Below are 21,402 nucleotides of genomic sequence, written 5' to 3'. Positions count from 1 at the left end.
CATGCATCCTAGGAAAACCTTCTACCACTAAGGTACATTCCCTAGCCTATTTTATTTTTATTTTAATTTAATTTTATATTTTCACTAGAGATTGAACCCAGGGGAGCTCTACCACTGAGATATATCCCTAGTCCTTTTTGTTTTTTATTTTGAGACAGATTTTTACTAAGTCACTGGGACTGACATCAAACTTGTGATCCTCCTACCTTCAGTTTCCCTAGTAGCAGGAATTACAGGCCTATGCTACTGTGCCTGGCATGCCTCCTTTTTTAACCATAGCATTTTTATATGTTACTTTATATTTTATTTTTATTTATTTATTTATTAAAATTTTTTTTTGTAGTTGTAGGTGGACAGAATGCCTTTATTTTATTTGCTTATTTTTGTGTGGTGCTGAGGATCGATTCCTGTGTCTCACACATGCTAGGCAAGTGCTCCACCACTAAGCCACCACTCCAGCCCCCATTTTATTTTATTATTTTAGCTTTACAAAGATTCCTATTCCTTCTAAATAGAATTTTCAAATGGATTTCTTTTTGCCATGTTGCTTTAACCTTAATTTAGTAAAAATGTTTCTACATACATACACGTGTGCACACGTGCCTGCACACACACACTTTTTTAATATCTGCACTGTTTGAGAGTAAGTTTTAGATATGATGTGCTTTTAACTCTATATGTTTGTTTCCCAAAATTGAGGTTATTTCTTAAATAACCACATTATACTTATATAATGAGGAAATTGGCATTGATGCCATGAACTATAGACTCAAATTTCTCTAGTTTTCCCACTAATATCTTTAGAGCTTTGTTTGGAGGTTCTAGCAGGAGAGCACAGATAATTGTATACCTTTGACTGAAGATCACTCCTCCTCTAGTGGGGAAGGTTGTCCTCTTTGATTGAGTATGCAGCTTCCTGAAAGATGCCTGTGGAGCAGTGAGGGAGGAAAGGAACACCCGGTAGCCAGCCAGATCAGCCAAATCAACACTTGTAATCACTGGAGTGACAGATTTCACATCTAGATAGCCCCCACATCCTGACCCACTAATAACTGTCCTTTTAAGCAAAGCAAAACCTAAAAGTTCATTTTGTTGGTCTAAGGTCTAATGCAGTATTATAGTTGGTTGTCTTTATCCTCCTCTAGAACAGGTTCTTGTTGTTCTTTGTATTTAATGACCTTTACATTTTTGGGGGCATATGTACCATTTATTAGTAGAATGTATGTCAAATTGGAATGAGTTATATTTTTGACCATTATATTTTTCTGGCCTTATAATGAAATTTTACTTTAATGAAAATATATATGGTGGTGGTATATTAAGCAGCCCCCCCCATTTTGTTAAATCTGTAAAATGTTTGGTACTTAGAGTTGGCTTCCATTAAATCTTTCTTTCGTACCTTTCAGAAACACCGAAGTCTTGTAATACATCTTCTAAAAATTCCACTCCCATTCCTTCAAAGCAGTCAGCCAGGTGGCAAGTTGCGAAAGAGCTCTATCAGACTGAAAGTAATTATGTAAATATTTTGGCAACAATTATTCAAGTAAGTATGGGTTTGGTTTTAAAATGATTGCCAGTGTTCCTAATACATAATCTAGAAAACTATGTTCTTATTTGGATATTTTTGTGTTTTGTTTTTGTTAAAAATATTGTTTCTTATAAAAAGTATGTATGCATATAATTTGAACACAGATATTAAAAATGAAAATGTGTGATGAAAACTGCTATTAGGGAATGGCATTACTCATCCAGAAATAGCACCATTTTTAGTAATCACTTTAAGGAGAGAAAGACCCCGAGTCTTAGTTGGTGGTCTTAGGACAATGTTTGATTCAGAACTATGTAGATTTGGGTTGTCAACTAAAGCAACCAAGAGAGATTCTCCAAAGAATAATGATATTTATTTGGGAATAACAGCATTTTGTTGGGAATATGCAGGTCATAGTATTCAGAGAGGTTGAAGCAAGGGAAAGTTTTTAAAGACAAAAATGTAAAGGATTACATGCAATATTTTGAAATAATAATGCTTGTTCCTGATGGTTAATGAGAGTAATGTCAGTTCAAGGTTGAACAAACAATTGCTGGTCAGATGTCCTTTGTGAAAGTACTTTTTGTATAAGATTGTGGTGACTTCTTGGAAATTTTTGTTTTCGGAAGTCTTTTGTGTTTTTACTATCATGCAATTATATCTAAGGACCCTTCCTTCATAACTTCCTGGATTTATTTAGTTTCCTTTGGTTAGAATTGACACAAGGGACTCCATTGTGATTCTGACAACTTTGACATTGTCAAAGTACTGCATTTATATTTGGAAATGGTACAAAATTTTTTTGAAAGTGTGTAATAAATCATTGCTGTATTTAATACAGTATACATGAGAAAAAGATTGTCTAAGCAGTAGTAATGAAGCATAACAATATTGATATCAGTAATTTTTTAGTAATCATTTCATGTGACCCATGAAATATGCAGTGGTTATTCTTATATAAAGAATATATACACACACACCCACACATATGTATGTATGTATATATGTGTGTGTGTGTGTGTGTTTTTACATTTTTTTTTCCTGGCACTGGGGACTGAACTCAGGCCCTTGCACATGGTAGATAAGAGCTCTACCACTGAGCTATATCCTCAGCCCTGCTTACCAATATTGAAATGTACTATGAAGTTATTTCTAAAGAAAAACAATTTTATTGAATCTTTATAGGGTAAGATTGAAGAAGATATTAAGGAGTAAATTGACATTCAGTGCTCTGAAAGATACAATAATAGAACATTATTTAGGCACCTGTAAAGAAAAGGAATAATAGTGGGGCATGGTGGCATATGCCTGTAATCCCAGTGACTTGGGAGTCTGGAGCAGTAGGATCGAAAATTCAATATCAGTCTCAGCAACTTAGTAAATCCTAAGCAACTTAGTGTGACCCTGTCTCAAAATAAAAAATGAAAAGGGCTGGGGATGTGGTTCAGTGGTTAAGTACCCCTGGGTTCTATCACTGGTACCAAAAAAAAAAAAAGAAAAAAAAGAAAGAAAGAAAAGGAATACATTAGTTTTAGGTAGTGAAGGAGATAATTTTACATACTGTCAAGAAAATAAAGTTGAGGCCACCAGACTTATCTTTGAGTAGACAATAATAGGGAGTTTTTGATATGAGTTTAGTTTTAAACAGAATTTGTTTGAATTCTTAAAATGACTCCTTAAGGAAAACTTGTACACTGTTGGTGGGATTATAAATTAGTACAACCACTATGGAAATCAGTATGGAGTTTCCTCAAGAGATTAGGAATGGACCCAACTATACCACCCCTCAATATTTATCCTAAGGCATTAAACTCAGCATACATGCATAACTGTGATAGGTGCATATCCATACTTATAGCAGCACAATTCACAATAGCCAAACTAGAACTGGCTTAGGTATTTGTCAGCAGATGGATGTATAAAGAAAATGTGGTGTATATATACACACAATTCATCCATAAAGAAAAATGAGATTATGTCATTCACAGGAAAATGTTTGGAATTTGAGAACATCATGTTAATGAAATAAGTCAAACTCAGTAGTTCATATGTTTTCTCTCATGTGGAAGCTATTTTTTTTTTTTTAAAAAGGAAAAAAAAAGGTGGGGAGGATCTCATGAAATAAAAAGGAGATCAGTAAAATAGAGGAAAGGGATCAGAGGGAAGGAGGAAAAAATGGAAAGGGGAAATACTGGGGAATAGTATTGGCCAAATTATATTATTTATTTATTTTTTTAAAATGAACCCAGGGCCTCACACATGCCAGGCAAGCATTCTACCACTAAGCTACAACTCTAGCCCCAAATTATATTGTGTTATTGTATGCATCTGTGAATATGTAACAACAGATTCCATTATTATGTACAACTGTGATGTACTCATTAAAAAAATGAGGGGAAAAACCCTGATTCCTTCAAGTCCAATCTAATGGCCTTTAATTGCTTATACCATTGGTAAAATGCATGAATAAGAAATGAAAAGACTTCTTTCTTGATGGTCATAGAGATTTGTGTTCACAACTTTTTTTTTTTTAAAGAATTTTAATATTTATTTTTTAGTTTTCGGCAGACACAACATCTTTGTATGTGGTGCTGAGGATCGAACCCGGGCCGCACGCATGCCAGGCGAGCGCGCTACCGCTTGAGCCACATCCCCAGCCCCACAACTTTTTTTTATTAGCAGTAGTTAATGTTTTATGAGGCCTTTTCCTGTTTTAAACTTATTTTTAAATCAGCTTTGCTCTTTCTCAAGGGAAATCATCATAGATGAACTTCTTGTATTTATAGTATATAGTGTAAGTATTTATAGTGAAACAATGTGGTTGAGTATCAGAAAATTCCTTTACCGTATACTATTCATGTACTTTGGTAGCCATTATTACCTAGAAATGTAAATCTTTTCACGCCATGGTAAAAGGCACCAAAATTTCAGAATTCTAATTTTCATATCAGTTAAATAAATTCATGAAAACTCCTTTTTAAAAAACCCATAAAATCATTAGACTGGAGACAAGTTTTCATACTACTTTGCTTAGTATAAACTCATCAGTTTTTAAAAAATATATATTTTAGTTGTAGATGGAACACAGTACCTTTATTTTATTTATTTATTTTTTATGTGGTGCTGAGGATTGAACCCAGTGCCTCATACGTGCAAGATGAGTACTTTACCACTGAGCCACAACTCCAGCCCCTCATCAAATGTTTTATGCAAACCTAAATTCATGATAGTATTCTCTCAAAGCTTTGTTTTAGGCCTAGTGTTTTCTTATTTTGAATTGTATTTGGAATAAATTAGTTTCAGCATAGCTATTCAAACTAAATGAATATCCAGAAAGTTTATTTATTCTATATAATCCTTTGTTGACTCCTAATATAAACTATTGAGCCAAGTATTAAAGAGGATTTCTGTTTTAAAGGAAGTTCTAGTGAAAGAGGAGAAATAATCTAATTGTTACCATGTGGAAAGTTATGAACATTGTAAGATAATAAACATTGCAAGGGAGGTTTAGTTATGCTATTAAATTTGTAAACTGAGAGTTTTACTACTCTTCTAGCTTAGGGAAGGTGTTAGTCTAGAATTCTGTGACTTTTACATCAGAAAAGCAACATAAAGAAAGTAACGATTGAAGTAAAATTTTAAAGTATAGTTATGATTGGTACATGCAAACAATATGGGTGGGAAGTCTGTTTGAGATTGGGCAAACAGTCCAAGTGATGGAAGAAGTATATCATTCAAGGTAGAGTAGCGCGTGGATATAGAGAAAGTTGAGATAAGATGGTCTGTGTCAGACTCGAAGACCTTTGAACAGTGTATTTATCCACAAGCTGTAGGAAAATTTATAATGTGAAGGGGGAATAATAATTACATCTGACTTATACATTTCAGAAAGATAACTTGGTTTACTTTGAAGATGTTGACTTTGGAGATGTTGAAGAGGGTAGATTGTAGAGATAGAGACAAGTTTGGAGATTATCTTACTAGTTCATCAGAGATTTTGAGGTGCTGAACTTCTTAGGGTTGAATCAGTAAAAATGAAGAGGATATATTTCAGAAATATTAGAAAGGTAGAATCAATAGTTTTTAGCTTCTTTATTTTAATTTTTTGATACTGGCTGTTGAACCCAGGGGTACTCAAAACACAAAACTACATTCCCAAATCCTTTTTATTTTTTATTTTGAGACAGGGTCTCACTAAGTTGCTGAGGCTGGCCTCAAAATTTTGATCCTCCTGTCTCAGCCATGCAAGTCACTAGGATTATAGATATGTACCACTATACCTGACTGTCTACCTAATTTCATATGGGGGATTAAAGCAAATATAGTAGAGCTATTTTAGGATAGTTTATATCTTAAGACTACCGGGAGATTTTTAATGAAAAGTGATGTATTTTGGTTAGGACTTTGAATGAACTGATGACTAGAAAGAGTAATACTTAAAAATTGATTACAGGTATTTTTGAGACCTTTATTGTGTTTTTTTCCCATTCCTTTCCCTCTGATCAGAAATAATCATTATCTGAAATTTTGTACTTATAGATCCCTGGTACACATATCACATATGTGTAAGAATACAAGTTTTATAATCATTTTTATACCTTTAAAGCAAATTACTTTTTTTTTTTTTTTTTTAACAAATAGAAGTATTCTTGAAATCTATCTTTGTCAATGCATGTAGCTGTAATTCTTTTTATTTTTCAGTACTGGGGATTGAATTCAGGGGTTCTTTACCACTGAACTCCATCTCTAGTCCTTTTTTATTTTATATTTTTCATTTTGAGATAGAGTCTCTCTAAGTATTTTAGAGTCTCTTTAAGTTGCTAAGGCTGGCCTTGAATTTGGTGATCCTTCTGCCTCAGCCTCCTATATTGCTAGGATTGTAGGCATACACATTATTACCCAAAACAATTAATTCTTTTCCTTTGTGATTATACCTATTTTTTTAACGATTCTGTTGTAATAGACATATGGGTTATTGTAAGTTTTAGGTTTCTTGTTTTCTGTTTTTTTTTTTTTTTATCGTTATTAGCAGTGCTACTGTGGATATTCATATGTAAACATGTCTCCTAGAAAACATTTTGGATAAAAAGTCTGGAATTGCTGAGCCATATGCTATGCACATTTTCATTTTTACTGGAATTTGGTGGTAGGTTGGAAAGTAGGCTTTGTAATGTTAGTCTCTGTGCCTGCTGCAGCTTCTATAGGTGGAACTTAAATTTTCATTAGATTAGGCAAGTGTCCTTGAGGGCAAAAGTTGGCTTTAGTACTAAACTTTTTGTTTTCACTCTGATTTTAACTTTTAAAGTCACCCCAGTTTCTTATGAGCTTACTGATGTATCTGGTTTTTCTTTTCTTTTTGAGAGAGAGAGAGAGAGAGAGAGAGAGAGAATTTTTTAATATTTATTTTTTAGTTTTCGGTGGACATAACATCTTTGTTTGTATGTGGTGCTGAGGATCGAACCCGGGCCGCACGCTTGCCAGGCGAGCACGCTACTGCTTGAGCCACATCCCCAGACCTGGTTTTCTTAATTAAACATTTTTAGTTGATTTTTGCAGGTAGGGTTCACCCTACTAGTAGAAATGGAAAGCTTGATTATGTGTATGTGGGTGTGGGTGTGTATTTGGAATTTATAGGTTTGTTTTAAGTTAAGAATTGTATGATAAAACAAAATATAAATGAGAAAAACAAAGAATTATTACTGTTTTACGGGGGCTGAATATGTAGAGTACATGCTTAGCACACAGAGGCCCTTGGTTCTACCCTAACACACAAATAGTAACAAAAATAGTAACAAAATTATTACTATTTTTTAAGAACTCCTAAAATTCTGCTAGTCTACTCTTTACAAATCATACGTCCCCCCATACACCTTCTATTTGTGTCTGTCTGTAGGGTGAACCCTATGTTCAAAATATGGTTACATCAAAAATTCATTGAAATCCCCTAACCTATGGGACATCATAGCTTAGCAACACAATATATTATAGTGTATACTGCTAGCCTAGGAAAAGATCAAAATTTAAAATTCAGAATATGAACATGGTTTCTACTAAATGCATGTCACTTTCACACCATCATAAAGTTAAAATCATAAGTCAGGAACTGTACCTTTCATGTCATTGGCATCTGTAGTGATGTCACAGTTTTTATTTCTTTTTTTTTTTTTTTTGTATTTTTCTTTTTTTAATTGGTTCTTTTTAGTGATATATAACAGAATGCATTTTAACATAATGGTAAAAGCATGGAATACATCTTATTCTAATTTAGTCCTTAATACCTCCCATTCCCCTCCACTGCTCCATTTCTTGTTCCCTTTCCTCTACTCTACTGATCTTTCTGCCATTTATCCTAGTTATTTTTTAAAAAATAATTTCTTATGGATGTACTTGATGGTGAGATTCACTGTGGTGTTTTCACATATGTATATAGGAAAGTTAAGTCAAGTTCCTTCTATTGTCTTTCCTTTTCTCATTCCTTTTCCCTTCCATTCATTCCCCTTTTTCTATTCCACACAACTCTTTTTTAACCACCCAGCCTTTTTTTTTTTTTTGCCCCCTCCCTTCCCCTCCCTCCCCTTTGCCCTATCTAAATTTCCCCATTCCTCCCATGCTTCCCCCCACCCCCATTATGGAGCAGCATTCACAAATCAGAGAAAACATTCAACCTTTGGTTTTTAGGAATTGGCCTACTTCACTTAGCATGATATTCTCCAACTCCATCCATTTACCTGCAAATGCAATGATTTTTTTCTTTTAATTCTGAGTAAAATTCCATTGTGTATATATACCACATCTAGGTTGGTTCCACAATTTAGTTATTGTGAATTGTGGCTTCCTCACTGTGGTATGCTGTTTTTACATCCTTTGGGTATAAACCGAGGAGTGGGATAGCTGGGTCAAATGGTAATTCCATTCCCAGTTTTCCAGGGAATCTCCATACTGCTTTCCAGATTGGTTACTCCAATTTACAGTCCCACCAGCAATGTATGAGTATACCTTTTCTCCCACATCCTCACCAACACTTATTATTGTTTGTATTCTTAATAGCTGCCTTTCTGACTGGAGTGAAATGAAATCTTTTAGTTTTGATTTGCATTTCTCTAATTGCTGGAGATGTTGAACATTTTTTACCATCCCCCCACCCCAATTGTGAATTAGCTTTTACATATCAGAGGAAATATTCAACTTTTGGCTTTTGTGACTAGTTTATTTCATTTAGCATGACAGACTGTAGATCCATCTATTTACTGGCAAGTGTTGTAAAGTCATTCTTTATGGCTAAGTAATACTCTATTGTGTATATATACCACATTTTCTATAATCTTTTGAAGGGCACCTAAGTTGGCTCCATAGCTTAGTTATTGTGAATTGTTTGCTATAAACATTGATGTGGCTGTGTCAACTGTAGTATGCTGATTTTAACGCCTTTGGATATATACCGGGGAGTGGGATGACTAGGTCAAATGGTGGTTCCGTTCCAAGTTTTCTGAAGAATCCATACTGCTTTCCAGAGTGTTTGTACCACTTTGTCATCCCACCATAATGTATGAGTGTATCCCTTTCCCCATATCCTTACCAACTTTATTGTTATTTGTGTTCTTGATAATTGCTGTTTTGACTGGAGTGAGATGAAATTTCAGTGTTTGTTTATATTTGCATTTCTCTAATTGCTAGAGATGTTGAACATTTTCTTGCATATTTGTTGACTATATTTCTTCTTTTGAGAAGTTTCTGTTTAGTTCCTTTGCCCATTTATTGGTTGGGTTATTTGTTAATACTACAGAGCTTTAGTAACAAAAACAGCATAGTTATTAGCACCAAAACAGGCATGAAGGCCAATGGAGTAGAATAGAAGAAACAGACAAACCCACATAAATACAGTTGTCTCATATTTGGCAAGGTGCCAGAAACATACATTGGAGAAAAGATATCCTTTTTAACAAATGGCACTGAAAAAAAAAACTGGAAATACATATATAGTAGAATGAAATTTAACCCCAATCTCTCACCTTGCACACTACTGAACTCAAAGTAGATCAAAGACTTAGGAATTAGACCAGAAACCCTGCTCCTGCTAAAAGAAAATGTAGACTCAGCACTCCAAATGTTGGTTCAGGAACTGAATTCCTTAACAAGACTCCTGATGTATAGGAGGTAAAACCAGAAATCATTAAAAAGCTTCTTCACAGCAAAGGAAACAATCAAAAGCATGAAGAGAGAACTTACAGAATGGGAGAAAATCTCAACTGCTCCTCAGATAGGGCATTTATATCCAGGATATACAAATAACTCAAAAAAAACTTAACATCAAAAAACAAAACAAGGAGCTGGGATTGTGGCTCAGTGGTAGAGTGCTCGCCTAGTACGGGCGGGACCAGGGTTCGATCCTCAGCACCACATAAAAAAAAATAAAACGCATTGTGTTGTGTCCATCTACACCAAAAAATAATATTAAAACAATAACAACAACAAAAACAACAACCCAATCAATCAATAGACAAAGAAACTAAATAGACTTTTTAATATTAGTAATTTGTGTCCTGTTTTTTTCTTAGTTACCCTGGCTAGACAATTACTGATTTTATTCATCTTTTCAAAGAACCACCTTCAGGTTTTGTTGATTTTTTTTTTTTTTTTTCTTTACTGAGTTCTTATATTCAATTTTATTGATTTCTGCTCGAATTTTTACTTCTTCTCTTTGGATTCAATTTGGTTTTCACTTTCTAGTGGAAGCTTAAATTACTGATTTTTATATCCTCAGTTGATAGATTACTGACTTCATATCTTTCTTTTTTTAAAAAAATATTAATAGCTCTTAATCTTCAGGTATTTACAGTTTACTTTTTTTCCCATGTGTGTGTTTTACTTCTAGTCAGTCCCTTCTGTTCTTTGTGTTATTATGGTCATTCATTTTACCTCTCTATATATTAAGAGCCCAATAATACATTATTATTATTTTGCTTACTTTGAAAGAACAATTGACCTTTTAAAATTTTAGTTTTGTTGGGGAGATATGCAGTTCTATAAATTTTAACACATGAATATTTGTGCATCCACAATTAGGCTGTAGAACATTTTTTCATTCTCCAAAAATTCCTTGATGCTTTTCCTTTATAAGTCACACCTTTGTCCCTCTCCCAGCCAGTCTCTTTTTCATCATTGCAATTTTCATATTTTTTGAGAATGTCATGTAAGTGGAATCATATGGCATACAACCTAATGAGGTTGGCTTCTTTATATATATTTAATTGTAGATAGACACAATGACTTTATTTATTTATTTATTTTTATGTGGTGCCAAGGATTGAACCCAGTGCCTCACATGTTCTAAGCAAGCACTCTATCACTGATCTACAACCCCAGCCCTAGCTTTTTTTTTTTTTTTAAATATTATTAGAGCACTATAATTTACATAGTATATGAGTTAATTTCATTTTGACAAAATCATACATGCAAGGAACTTGGTTTCAAATACTTTTTTTTAATGGTGTTGGGGCTTGAACTCAGGGCCTTGTACATGTGAGGCAAGCACTCTACCAACTGAGCTATATCCACAGCCCTAAGGAATTTGATTTCAATCCCAATATCCACACTCCACTTTTCCCAACCTTCCCTCCCCTTATTCTCCCTGTACTGTAGGAAGCTTTCTTTTTTCTACATATACATAAAGGTGATATTCCCTTTAGTACCTTTATATATCTTGTTGCATTCATTCCATTTTTCTTTCCCTTCCTTCCTCATTCTTCTACTTACTCCACTGATCTTCCCTATGTCTTTATGGTGTTCAATCCCTTTACCAACTGCCTTCTTTCCCTTGTCTTGCTCTAGCTCTGGCTTCTGCATATGAGAGAAAATATTTGACTCTTCATTTTCTGAGTATGGTTTGTTTCATTAAGCCTGTTTTTCCCCATTTCTATCCATTTACTGGTAAATATAATTATTTCATTCTTCTTTATGGCTGAGTAGAACTCCATTGTATATCTATACCACATTTTCTTAATCTATTCATTTATTGACAGGCATCTGGGTGATTCCATAATTTGGCTGTTGTGAATTGTGCTGCTGTAAACATTAAAGTGGCTGTATTGCTATAGTAGGCTGATATTAGATCTTTTGGATAAATACCAAGAAGTGGGATAGCTGGGTCATGTGGTTGTACCATTCCTAGTTTTTTGCAAAATCCATACTGTTTTCCAGAGTAGTTGTACTCATTTGCAGCCGATATTGTGGTATTTCCATTTTTGGCAATTATGAATAGAGCTTTTATCGATATTTATGTATCGGTTTTATATGAACATGAGTTTTCATTTCTCTTGGGTAAATACTCAGGAGTGGGGTTGTTGGATCATTTGGTAAGAAATGTTTAACATTTTAAGAAACAGACAAATGTTTTTCCAGAGGTGCTATATAGTTTTGCATTCAATGTATGATATTAATGCTCATATTCTTACCAGTGCTTGAAAGGATCAGTTCCTGTCTCTGTGTCTGTCCACCTCCCTTCCCCATCCTCTTGCTGGGGATTGAACACAGGGACACTTTACCATTGAGCTATATCAACAGCTTTTTAAAATTTTGAGACAGGGTCTTGCTGTGTTGCCAAGACTGGCCTTCAATTTGTAATCCTTCCGCCTCAGCCTCTCAGCTAAGTAGATGGGATTATAGGAGTGCGACAGTATACCTGGCCAGTATCAGTATTTTTTTTATTTTAGCATTTTATTAGGTATGTGGTGTTATCTCATTGTGACATTAGTTTTCATTTCCATAATGAGTAATGATCTTGAACATCTATTCTTGACATCTTTATCTATTTTCATAAAAATAACTTCACTTTTTTTTTTTGCCTATTTTTAAATTGGCCTACTTCTTCCTGAGTTTTTAGATTCTTTATATATTTTGGATATTAGTCCTTTGTCAGGTATGTGATTTGTAAATATTCATAGTCCATAGCATGTCTTTAATTTTGTTAAATGTCTTTTGCTGATAAAGTTTTACATTTTTATTAAATTTATGAGTCTAGTTTATGAGTTTTTCATTTATAAATAATGCTTTTGAGGTCATGTCTAAGAACTCTACTTAAACTAAATCATGAAGATTTTCTTTTCTAAATATCTCACAGTTTTTAGGTCTCCGATCCATTTTGAGGTAATTTTCATATAAGATGTTATATTTAGGCTGATGTTCATTTGTGGCTATAGCAAATGGTGTTCTAATACCATTTGTTGAAAGATTATTCTCCTTTCCTTCTATTGAATTGTTTTGCATCCTTCCCTAAAATTACTTGGCAATATTTGCATAGGGTGTTTTTTCTGACCTTAATTCTCTTCTATTGATCTGTGTTTTTCCTCTCACAATATCACACAGTCTTGAATAGTATAGCTTTTTAAGAAGATGTTTCTTTGCATTTACAAAGAAATATTTAGGATCAGATTTTCTGTATCTACAAAATGTCCTTGATGGGCATGTGCTTAAAATCCATAGGTGAATTGGTAGGAGAATTGACATTTTTACTGGGTTGAGTCTTTGAATCCATGACAGTATGTCTTCTTTTTTTTAGCTCCTTTTCTTTTATCAGCTTTTTGAAATTTTTAGAATTATTTGTCTTATGATATTTACACCTAAGTAAGTTAATTTCTTGTTATAAATGTTACTGTTTTTAAATTTTATTTTCAGCTTGTATATTACTGGTATATTATAGTTAAGGTGTGTGTGTGTGTGTGTGCACGCGTGTGTATGTATATATGTCTGCCCTTGTATCCTTCAATCATTGAAAATACATTTATTAGTTCTTGGAGATTTTTTCCTTTTATAATTTTGAATTGATATAAGCAACAACATGGACACAAATAGATCTTCTAGCATCAAATTCAGTTTTCCTTTACATCAAGTTTTTATACTACAGTCTCTAAAACATTTAATACTTCATATTAACTATATGTCTGGAAATGATTGGTTATTGATTTCTTTTTTATGTTGAATAAAGAAGTAGAAATTATTCTTGTCAATTTTAATTTCATTTTATAAAACCGTGATAAAATTATATTAGTTTCTAAGGTAAGATAACATTTCCTGATGAGGGTGTATATATACGCACACACATATACATACATAAGTATATAAGTAAGTGAATAGAAATGTTATGAGAAAAAATGTATCCAATTTAGGGAAAGTATTTATTATTACTATTTTTCTTCACATCAACATTTTGTCCCTCTTTACCACTATCTGTATTTTGTTCCTTTTGTTCCTTTCCTACAATCTATTTTAATTAGCGCTTTTCTTCATTTAGTTATTTCAGGTACCCTTGGAAGAGGAAGGACAGCGTGGTGGGCCTATCCTTGCACCAGAAGAGATTAAGACTATTTTTGGTAGCATCCCAGATATCTTTGATGTACACACTAAGATAAAGGTAAATTTGAATCCTTTAGGTTGGTAGTATTTCTTTTTCTTTTTTTTTTTTTTTGGGATAGGGTGTATTATTATGATCTTTTAGTTATCTTAATAAATTTTGTGTTGAAAACTTCTTATTACCTCATTTGTTTCTTTCAATCGGTTGCCCCTTTGTTCTAGTGCCTTATTAATATTTGTTGTTTATCTTTTGATTTCAATTAATACTAAAAATAGGAGTTAAGGCTTTATGAAATCTTTTCTATAGAAATGTGATTCCTAGTACTAATTTTACTTTTTTACTGTCATTGTTCTTGGGTTATGTAGGTTTGTTTGAGTTTGAATATGTTTGAAAATAAATGAAGCTGTAAGGGACCTAGAGGTCATTAATTTATTTCTCTGTTTAGGCTGATAAATGCCCAAGCCATGTAAGACAGTATTATTTTCTTCTTAAACATTTTCCTTTGGTGAAGAATTCCAGGATTTCCAGATGTCAGTCTGGAAATAGTAATTTGGGGGTAGATTTAGCTGAACTCTTTTTTGTTGTTGTTTGAGGGGAGGTTTCACTGTGCTGCCCAAGCTGGTCTCAAACTCCAGTGAGTAAGTTATCCTCCTACTTGGCTCCTTAGTACCTGGGAGCATAGGCATGCATCACCACTCCTGGAATGCTGAACTCTTAGTAACAATAGTTTATCTTTGTTTCTCTTATTTTTCCTATATGATAATTTGAGTGAAACTGATTAATGTTTTTTCTACATTCCAAATAAAGCATCAAACTGAATTATATAATGTTTTCAAACACATTAAATTGTTATTTCTTTTAGTGTACATTGTAAGCAAAAATATTAAAAGATTGTAAGTTAGTAGGAGTGCAGTTTATCAAATGCTTACATTTTATCAAAAATCCTTAGTCATATTTCAGTTATTGTCTAGATCTAAAGGGAACCACATTCCCAACTTTTTTTTTTTTTTAATTTTAATTTTGAGACAGGCTCTCACTAAGTTGCTAATTCTGGCCTTTAACTTGCAATTCTCCCATGTCAGCTTTCCGAGTTGGTGGGATTGTAGACATGCCACTGTGCTGGCTCATTTTTTTCTTTTAAATATAGCCAGCCATTTACTGAATTTTTCCCACATTTGTAGTGCAAGAAGTTGATATTATTGTTGTACACATCTTATACACGTGAGACTGCTATATCCAGAGATTTAATAATTTTCCAAAGTTAATCATTTGATAAACATTAGATCCAGTATTTGAATTCTTGTTTGTCTAATACTACACTGGCACTTGGTATGTGTATCTATATCTATGTATCCATTCTGTAGTCTTCCATGCTTTAAAAAAGATACCATAAGATACACTGGCAGAACTATAAGTATTTTCTGTTTTATATCTCAGTTTTCTATGTTCCCTTCTTTATATTAAATATTTATGTAGGAAAATAAAGCTAATTATAACTTATTGAGCACTACTGTCTGTTTGGGATTCTTCTAGATGCTGTACAAATATTAACTCATTTAATTGTCTAAGAGGTAGGAATGATTGCTATCCTCATTTTTCAGAGTAGGAAATTAAGTTACATAGAGGTTAAGAAACTGGTCTAAGAGCACAAGACTAATAAGCCCTAGCGGCAGTATGTAAACCTTGGTAGTTGTCGCAGTATCCACTACATTGTATGGCCCCAAGGCTAGACATATATATAATATTTTTCTTTTTTCTTTCAAGTGCAGCTTTGAGTAGATAAGCTTTCCTAGTTCTTATGTCAAAGTTTTCTTACTTTGAGTTCACTTTTATGCCTTGAAAGCTATTTTATCCCTTCTTAAGTTTCTGAATGTGCTAATATAAGACAATGGTTTATTATTTGGATTCAGAATCCCTTTTTGTTTGTAAAAATCAAGAAACTTGTTTTGTTGTGCTGGGGATGAGACTAAGGATCTTATGTATACAAGACAAGTTCTGTGTTACGGAACTACATCCCTAGCCCTGTGTGGATTTTATCTATTGGGATTAACTCTACTCAAAATTAAAAAAAAAAAAAAAAAGAAAATTAAACTAGGTGCAACAATTTTTGATGGCTTTATTTATGTATCATTATACATGTCTTTAAATTCACCTATTTAAAAGGTGCATTCTAATTGTTTTAGTAACTTTGCCAAATGGTGTAAATATCATCATAAATCTCTTTTGAAATATTTTGATTCTCTACCCCAATAAGATCTTTTATCCCCATTTATTGTTAATCCCCATCACTAGCCACAGCCAACCATTAAGCTATGAATTTGTCTTTTCTTAGATATTTCATGTAAATGCATTTATATAGTTTATGACCTCTTAGGTCTTGCTCCTGCTTATCATGTTTTTCAGGTTTGTATATGATGTTCATGTTAGTTTATTTCATTTTATGACAAAAGAATGTTTCATTATATTCATCATAACAGATTTTTTTTTAAATTATTTACCAGTTAATGCACATTTATGTTATTTCCAAGTTTGGGTGATTATGAATAATATTACTGGGATCATTGTTTGCAAATCTGAGAAGATACTTAGAAGGAGAATTACTGGGTAATTTTATATTTAAGATTGTGAGAAATTGCCAGGATTTTCCATTATTTTTGTTTTCATTCCTTTAATTTTCCACATTCTCATCAATACTTAGTATTATCTTTATTTTATTTTTCTAAATTAGAACAATCCTAGTAGTGAAGTGGAATCTCTTATGGTTGTAATTGGCATTTCCTTAGTGATTAATGGCATTGAATACCATTTCAGCATGCCTTACTAGCAATTTGAATATCATCTTTGAAATATCTGCTTACATCTGTTGCCCATTCATTGGGTTATTTTTCCTCTTAATGAGTTGTAAGCATGTGTAAATTCTGGATATAAGTTCTTTTTAAGTACAAAAGTTTTAAATTTTGAAGTTGTTCCTAATCCAAGATTTTAAATATATCCTCTTATATTTTCTTCTAAAAGTTGTTTACTAAAAGTTGGTGAGGGCTTATAGTTTGTCTTTTTTTAATGTAGGATACCTAATTTTAAAATATATTAATTCATTTAAAATAATAATAATAGATTATCTGGTTACATAAATAATATATTCTTTATGAAAATCAATTTTCAAGGAATTTATTATTGAGAAGAGTGGTGATGTTTTACATTGTTTGTATTTTATTTACTATTTGGCTTTAAACAAAGATGAGTTATATTTCCTCTGCATTCATTCAGTCTGTTGGAATATCACATATCATGTAGCTTCTAGAAAACTGTATACTTGTAAGAGAATGTGAGTGAAGTAGTCGAATAATGCCTTAATATTACTAAATGAAAATAGTTTTAATCTCATGGATCCCACTGAAAGTGTTTCCTAGGGTTGTTTTTTTTGTTGTTGTTGTTTGTGGTGGGAGGGGTACCTGGGATCTAACTCTGGGGCACTCGCCACTGAGCCACATCCCCAGCCCTATTTTGTACTTTACGTAGAGACAGAGTCTCACTGAGTTCTTAGCCCCTTGTTTTTGCTGAGGCTGGCTTTGAACTTGTGATCCTCTTGTCTTAGCCTCCTTAGCCACTGGGATTATAGGCATGCACCACTGACTCCTTTGGATGACATGTGGAGAACTGCTGGTAGAAGAGTCTCTTGATTGATTTTTACTTTAAAAATCACTTAGAATTTTAATTTAGCTAATGTCATTTCTTGGCATTTCATTTAATCGTTTAATTTGTTTTATTATAAAGCTTTAGAATATTTTCTAAAATTTTCAAGAATGTAACATTTTAGAATTAGTGTGAGGAATTTTGTAGACTAGAGATTAGCAAACTGTGGTTCATGAACCAACTCCAGCCTGATCGTTTTTTTAATAAAGGAAGTCTTATTAGCACATAGCCATGTTCATTTGTTTGAATATTGTATATGGCTGCTTTTACTCTATAGAGCTGAAGAGTTGTGACAGAAACCATAGGGCCTGCAAGCCTTAAAATATTTACCATCTGGACGGGAAAAGGGAAGTACGGTGAAATGAATCTGACCTAACTTTCCTGGGTACATGTATGAATATACCAAAGTGAATCTTACCTTCATGTGTATATTCACAAGGCACTAATTAAAAACAAACAAACAAAGAAACAACAACAAAAAAGAAAACCCAAACTTTTAAATAGATAGCAGGAAAATCAGTAGAGTAGAAGAAAGGGAAAAAGGAAATAGTACTGAATTAGAGCAAATTATATTCCATCCTTATATAATTATTTAAAAATGAACCCTAATATGATGTATAATTAAAAGGATCTAAAAAAATAAATAAAATATTTATCATCTGACCCCGTCAGTAAAATTTGTTTTGTTTTGTTTTTTGGTTGTCCTTGTGGTTTGAACCAAGGGCTTGCACATGGTAGGCAAGTACTCTATTACTGAACTACATGTCCAGATTTTTAAAAATTCTATTTTGAGACATGCTTGCTAAATTGTCCAGGTTGGCCCCAAGCTTGAGATCTTCCTACCTCAGTCACCTGAGTCTCTGGGATTATAGGCATGTTAACCTTATGTGTCAATTTATATTAAATAACATGCTTTAGCAGCAGGATTAAATGTAGTTTTCTAATTAATAGCACCACCAGTTAGCTTTATAGTTAATAAGAAAAGATTGAATGTGATAACATTTTGAGAAGTTAGGTTTTGTCTTATTGACTGATACTATTTATATTTTCTTAATTATTTTTCAAAGGATGTTTTCTTTGTAGACAAAAAATTCCTTATTGAGGAGAAGAACAAAGTATGAACTATTTTTATACATTAAGTTAAAACATTTTTTGGAGTGCTTTTTCCCAATAAGGAGGTGTCAAGCTTGATTTTAAATGTTCCAACTTGTGCTATTTCAGGATGATCTTGAAGACCTTATAATTAATTGGGATGAGAGCAAAAGCATTGGTGATATCTTTCTTAAATATGTAAGTAGTTTCTTCCTTTTTAAAAATTTTCAGATTGAAGTATTATCAGGGACTGGCAAAGAGGGAAATTTACTTTTTGAAATGTGAGATGTTTTAAAACTTTGACAGGATTGTTTATTAAATATATCGGAATTTTTCTTGACTTCTAACATGTTTTCTATGTATGACTTAACACACGATCATTGTTAGAACCCTACTTGTTGCACTGCACTAGATTTTACTTTATGTTAAGTTATTTGCTCTTTCTAATGGTCACAGATTCATGAGTTTTTGAAAACGTTAAATTTTTATTATTTTTTTCTTAGTTGGTGTCACTTTTGTTTGTCATTATGTTTATTTCTGTTTAAAGGTTTCTAATGAATTGCTTCTTTATTAGAGTAAGAACTCCCTAGGTTGTTTATAAAATTAAAATAATTTTGGTGAGGTGCTGTGAATAGGATTTACTGTATAATTTTTTTTTTTAAATTTCTTTGAATAGGAATTGTAAGTCAGTGCCTTGAGTACTGGCACATGTACTTCTGTTTTCTAAGGCCTCTCTTTAACTTCCTTCCTTAGCGTATAGTCTCTTAAAAGTTTTTTTAGAATTTTTTTTAGTTGCAGTTGGACACAATACCTTTATTTTATTTATTTATTTTTATGTGGTGCTGAGGGTTGAACCCAGTGCCTCGCGCATGCTAGGTGAGCACTCTACTGCTGAGCCACAACCTCAGCCCCTCTTAGAAGTTTTTTTCCTGGTTGATTAAGAATCCACATATGCAAATCATTACCATGTATCTTTTTGATACCTATTTGTGTCAGGATAGTTTTCCTTTTCTCATTTGCATTTTTGGGTAATATAGTTGATATTTTAATGGTGGTTTGGAATCTTCAATAAATAATATAGCATGCTTTTAGATTTTCTGTAGATCAATTCTATTTTTTTCACATATTCTAAAAATTTGTGAAGTCTTAAAGTTTTCTTTGTTATATTTGTGTAAGTATGATAAGATTTAACATACTTTTGCTTCTGTTTGGTTTTCAAGTTTCTAAAACTATAAGTTAATGTACTGTGTTTAGCAATTAACTCTCTTTACTGGGAAGTTTAGAAGATGAATTTTTGTATTTAATTTGTGAAGAAACTTACTTGAAGAAACTTACTTTAAACACTTTCCCTTTACATTCAAGATGTCAGACTGTGACTGGATTATTTGACCTTAAGTTTCATTGTCTAAAAGTGATATGCATAACAAATTAATGATTCTTTTCCCTTGTTTCTAGTCAAAAGATTTGGTAAAAACCTACCCTCCCTTTGTAAACTTCTTTGAAATGAGCAAGGATACTATTATTAAATGTGAAAAACAGAAACCCAGATTTCATGCATTTCTCAAGGTAATTTTTATATCTTTCAAATAAAAATCAGAATCATTTCTGAAGGAATTCATTAAATTATAATTTAAGTAAAATTACCTACATATAAGAGCACTCTAATATTGTCTGTTAATTTTAGTTGTACGTATAAGTGACAAATATTTTTTGTTTCAGAAGATTTGATATATTAAGTAGTAGAGCACAAAAGGCAAATGAGCAAATGAAGATGTTGTATATGGCTATTTAAAAAGAAAAAAATTATACTTGTTTTAACTCTCAAAATACCTAGCGATTTTCCAGCGAGACTTCATTTTGCCTTTAATGGTTGCCTTTCCTCACCTGTGCCTTATATGTTTATCTAATGTACCAGCATACTTAATATTTTAAAACTTTTTTTTGTTGTTGTTTAAAATCTAGATGTAAGAGAAAATTAAGATGGGATATATAGAGGATTATAGAGGAACTCACTTCCTTAAAATATGTTAACCTTTGATGGCCAAGAGGAAATTTCAGGTCCTGGAAGATTATTATCCACAGTGATTTGCCAGAGATCCCATGTCTTCTCCATTAGGTCTTATCAGGGACAATTATGATCAGATGTAATCTAATAAATGTAAGATGTCTAATCGTTGAAGAAAACTTAATGAATAAATTAATTCCTTTCAGATAAATCAAGCTAAACCAGAATGTGGACGGCAAAGCCTTGTTGAACTTCTCATTCGACCAGTACAGAGGTTACCCAGTGTTGCATTACTTTTAAATGGTACTTGTCTGGACTGTATTCAGATTACTTCATGTATTTTCATGGAACTGATTTTTCTAAAACAGTTGAATTCTTCTTTTCAGATTTTCTTATACTTGAGAATTAAAGTTTGTATATCTTTTATATAGAAAACATCTTTATGGATAACTTTAAAAAGCACTTGCAAATATTAGGAAGATACTATATCTCAGGAGCTCACAGGCTAGCAAGGAAGACAGATAAATGAATAATCATAATACAATGAGAGGAAAGGATAACAATAGAGAAAAAACAAAACAAAAACATTACAGATGCTATAAAAATTAAGTTTAGTACCTGAAATACTTTATTTGTTCTGAAATTACTTATGTTGACTAATATTTTATCCTTTTTCTTTCCACTTAAAAATCTTCTTATATTTCATGGTGTGTCACTAATTCAAAATTAATTTATATT

The 21,402-nt window shown here is 32.5% G+C and overlaps 1 protein-coding gene across 2 annotated transcripts in view; it reads left to right on the top strand.

Annotated features, from left to right (window-relative positions):
* Positions 1-21,402, top strand: part of Ect2 (epithelial cell transforming 2) — a 79,141-nt gene that overhangs the window by 21,961 nt on the left and 35,778 nt on the right. For both annotated transcript variants that reach the window (XM_027942230.3, XM_027942225.3), the window contains 5 exons: positions 1,407-1,543; positions 13,815-13,934; positions 18,789-18,857; positions 20,115-20,225; positions 20,871-20,967. In XM_027942230.3, the coding sequence (XP_027798031.2) occupies positions 1,407-1,543; positions 13,815-13,934; positions 18,789-18,857; positions 20,115-20,225; positions 20,871-20,967 (534 nt within the window). The remainder of the gene's footprint in view (positions 1-1,406; positions 1,544-13,814; positions 13,935-18,788; positions 18,858-20,114; positions 20,226-20,870; positions 20,968-21,402) is intronic.

This window comes from Marmota flaviventris, chromosome 8 (genome assembly GCF_047511675.1).
Source record: "Marmota flaviventris isolate mMarFla1 chromosome 8, mMarFla1.hap1, whole genome shotgun sequence".
Lineage (NCBI taxonomy): Eukaryota > Metazoa > Chordata > Mammalia > Rodentia > Sciuridae > Marmota > Marmota flaviventris.
The sequence above is the reverse complement of the archived record's forward strand: the minus strand, read 5'-3'. Positions and strand labels throughout refer to the sequence as shown.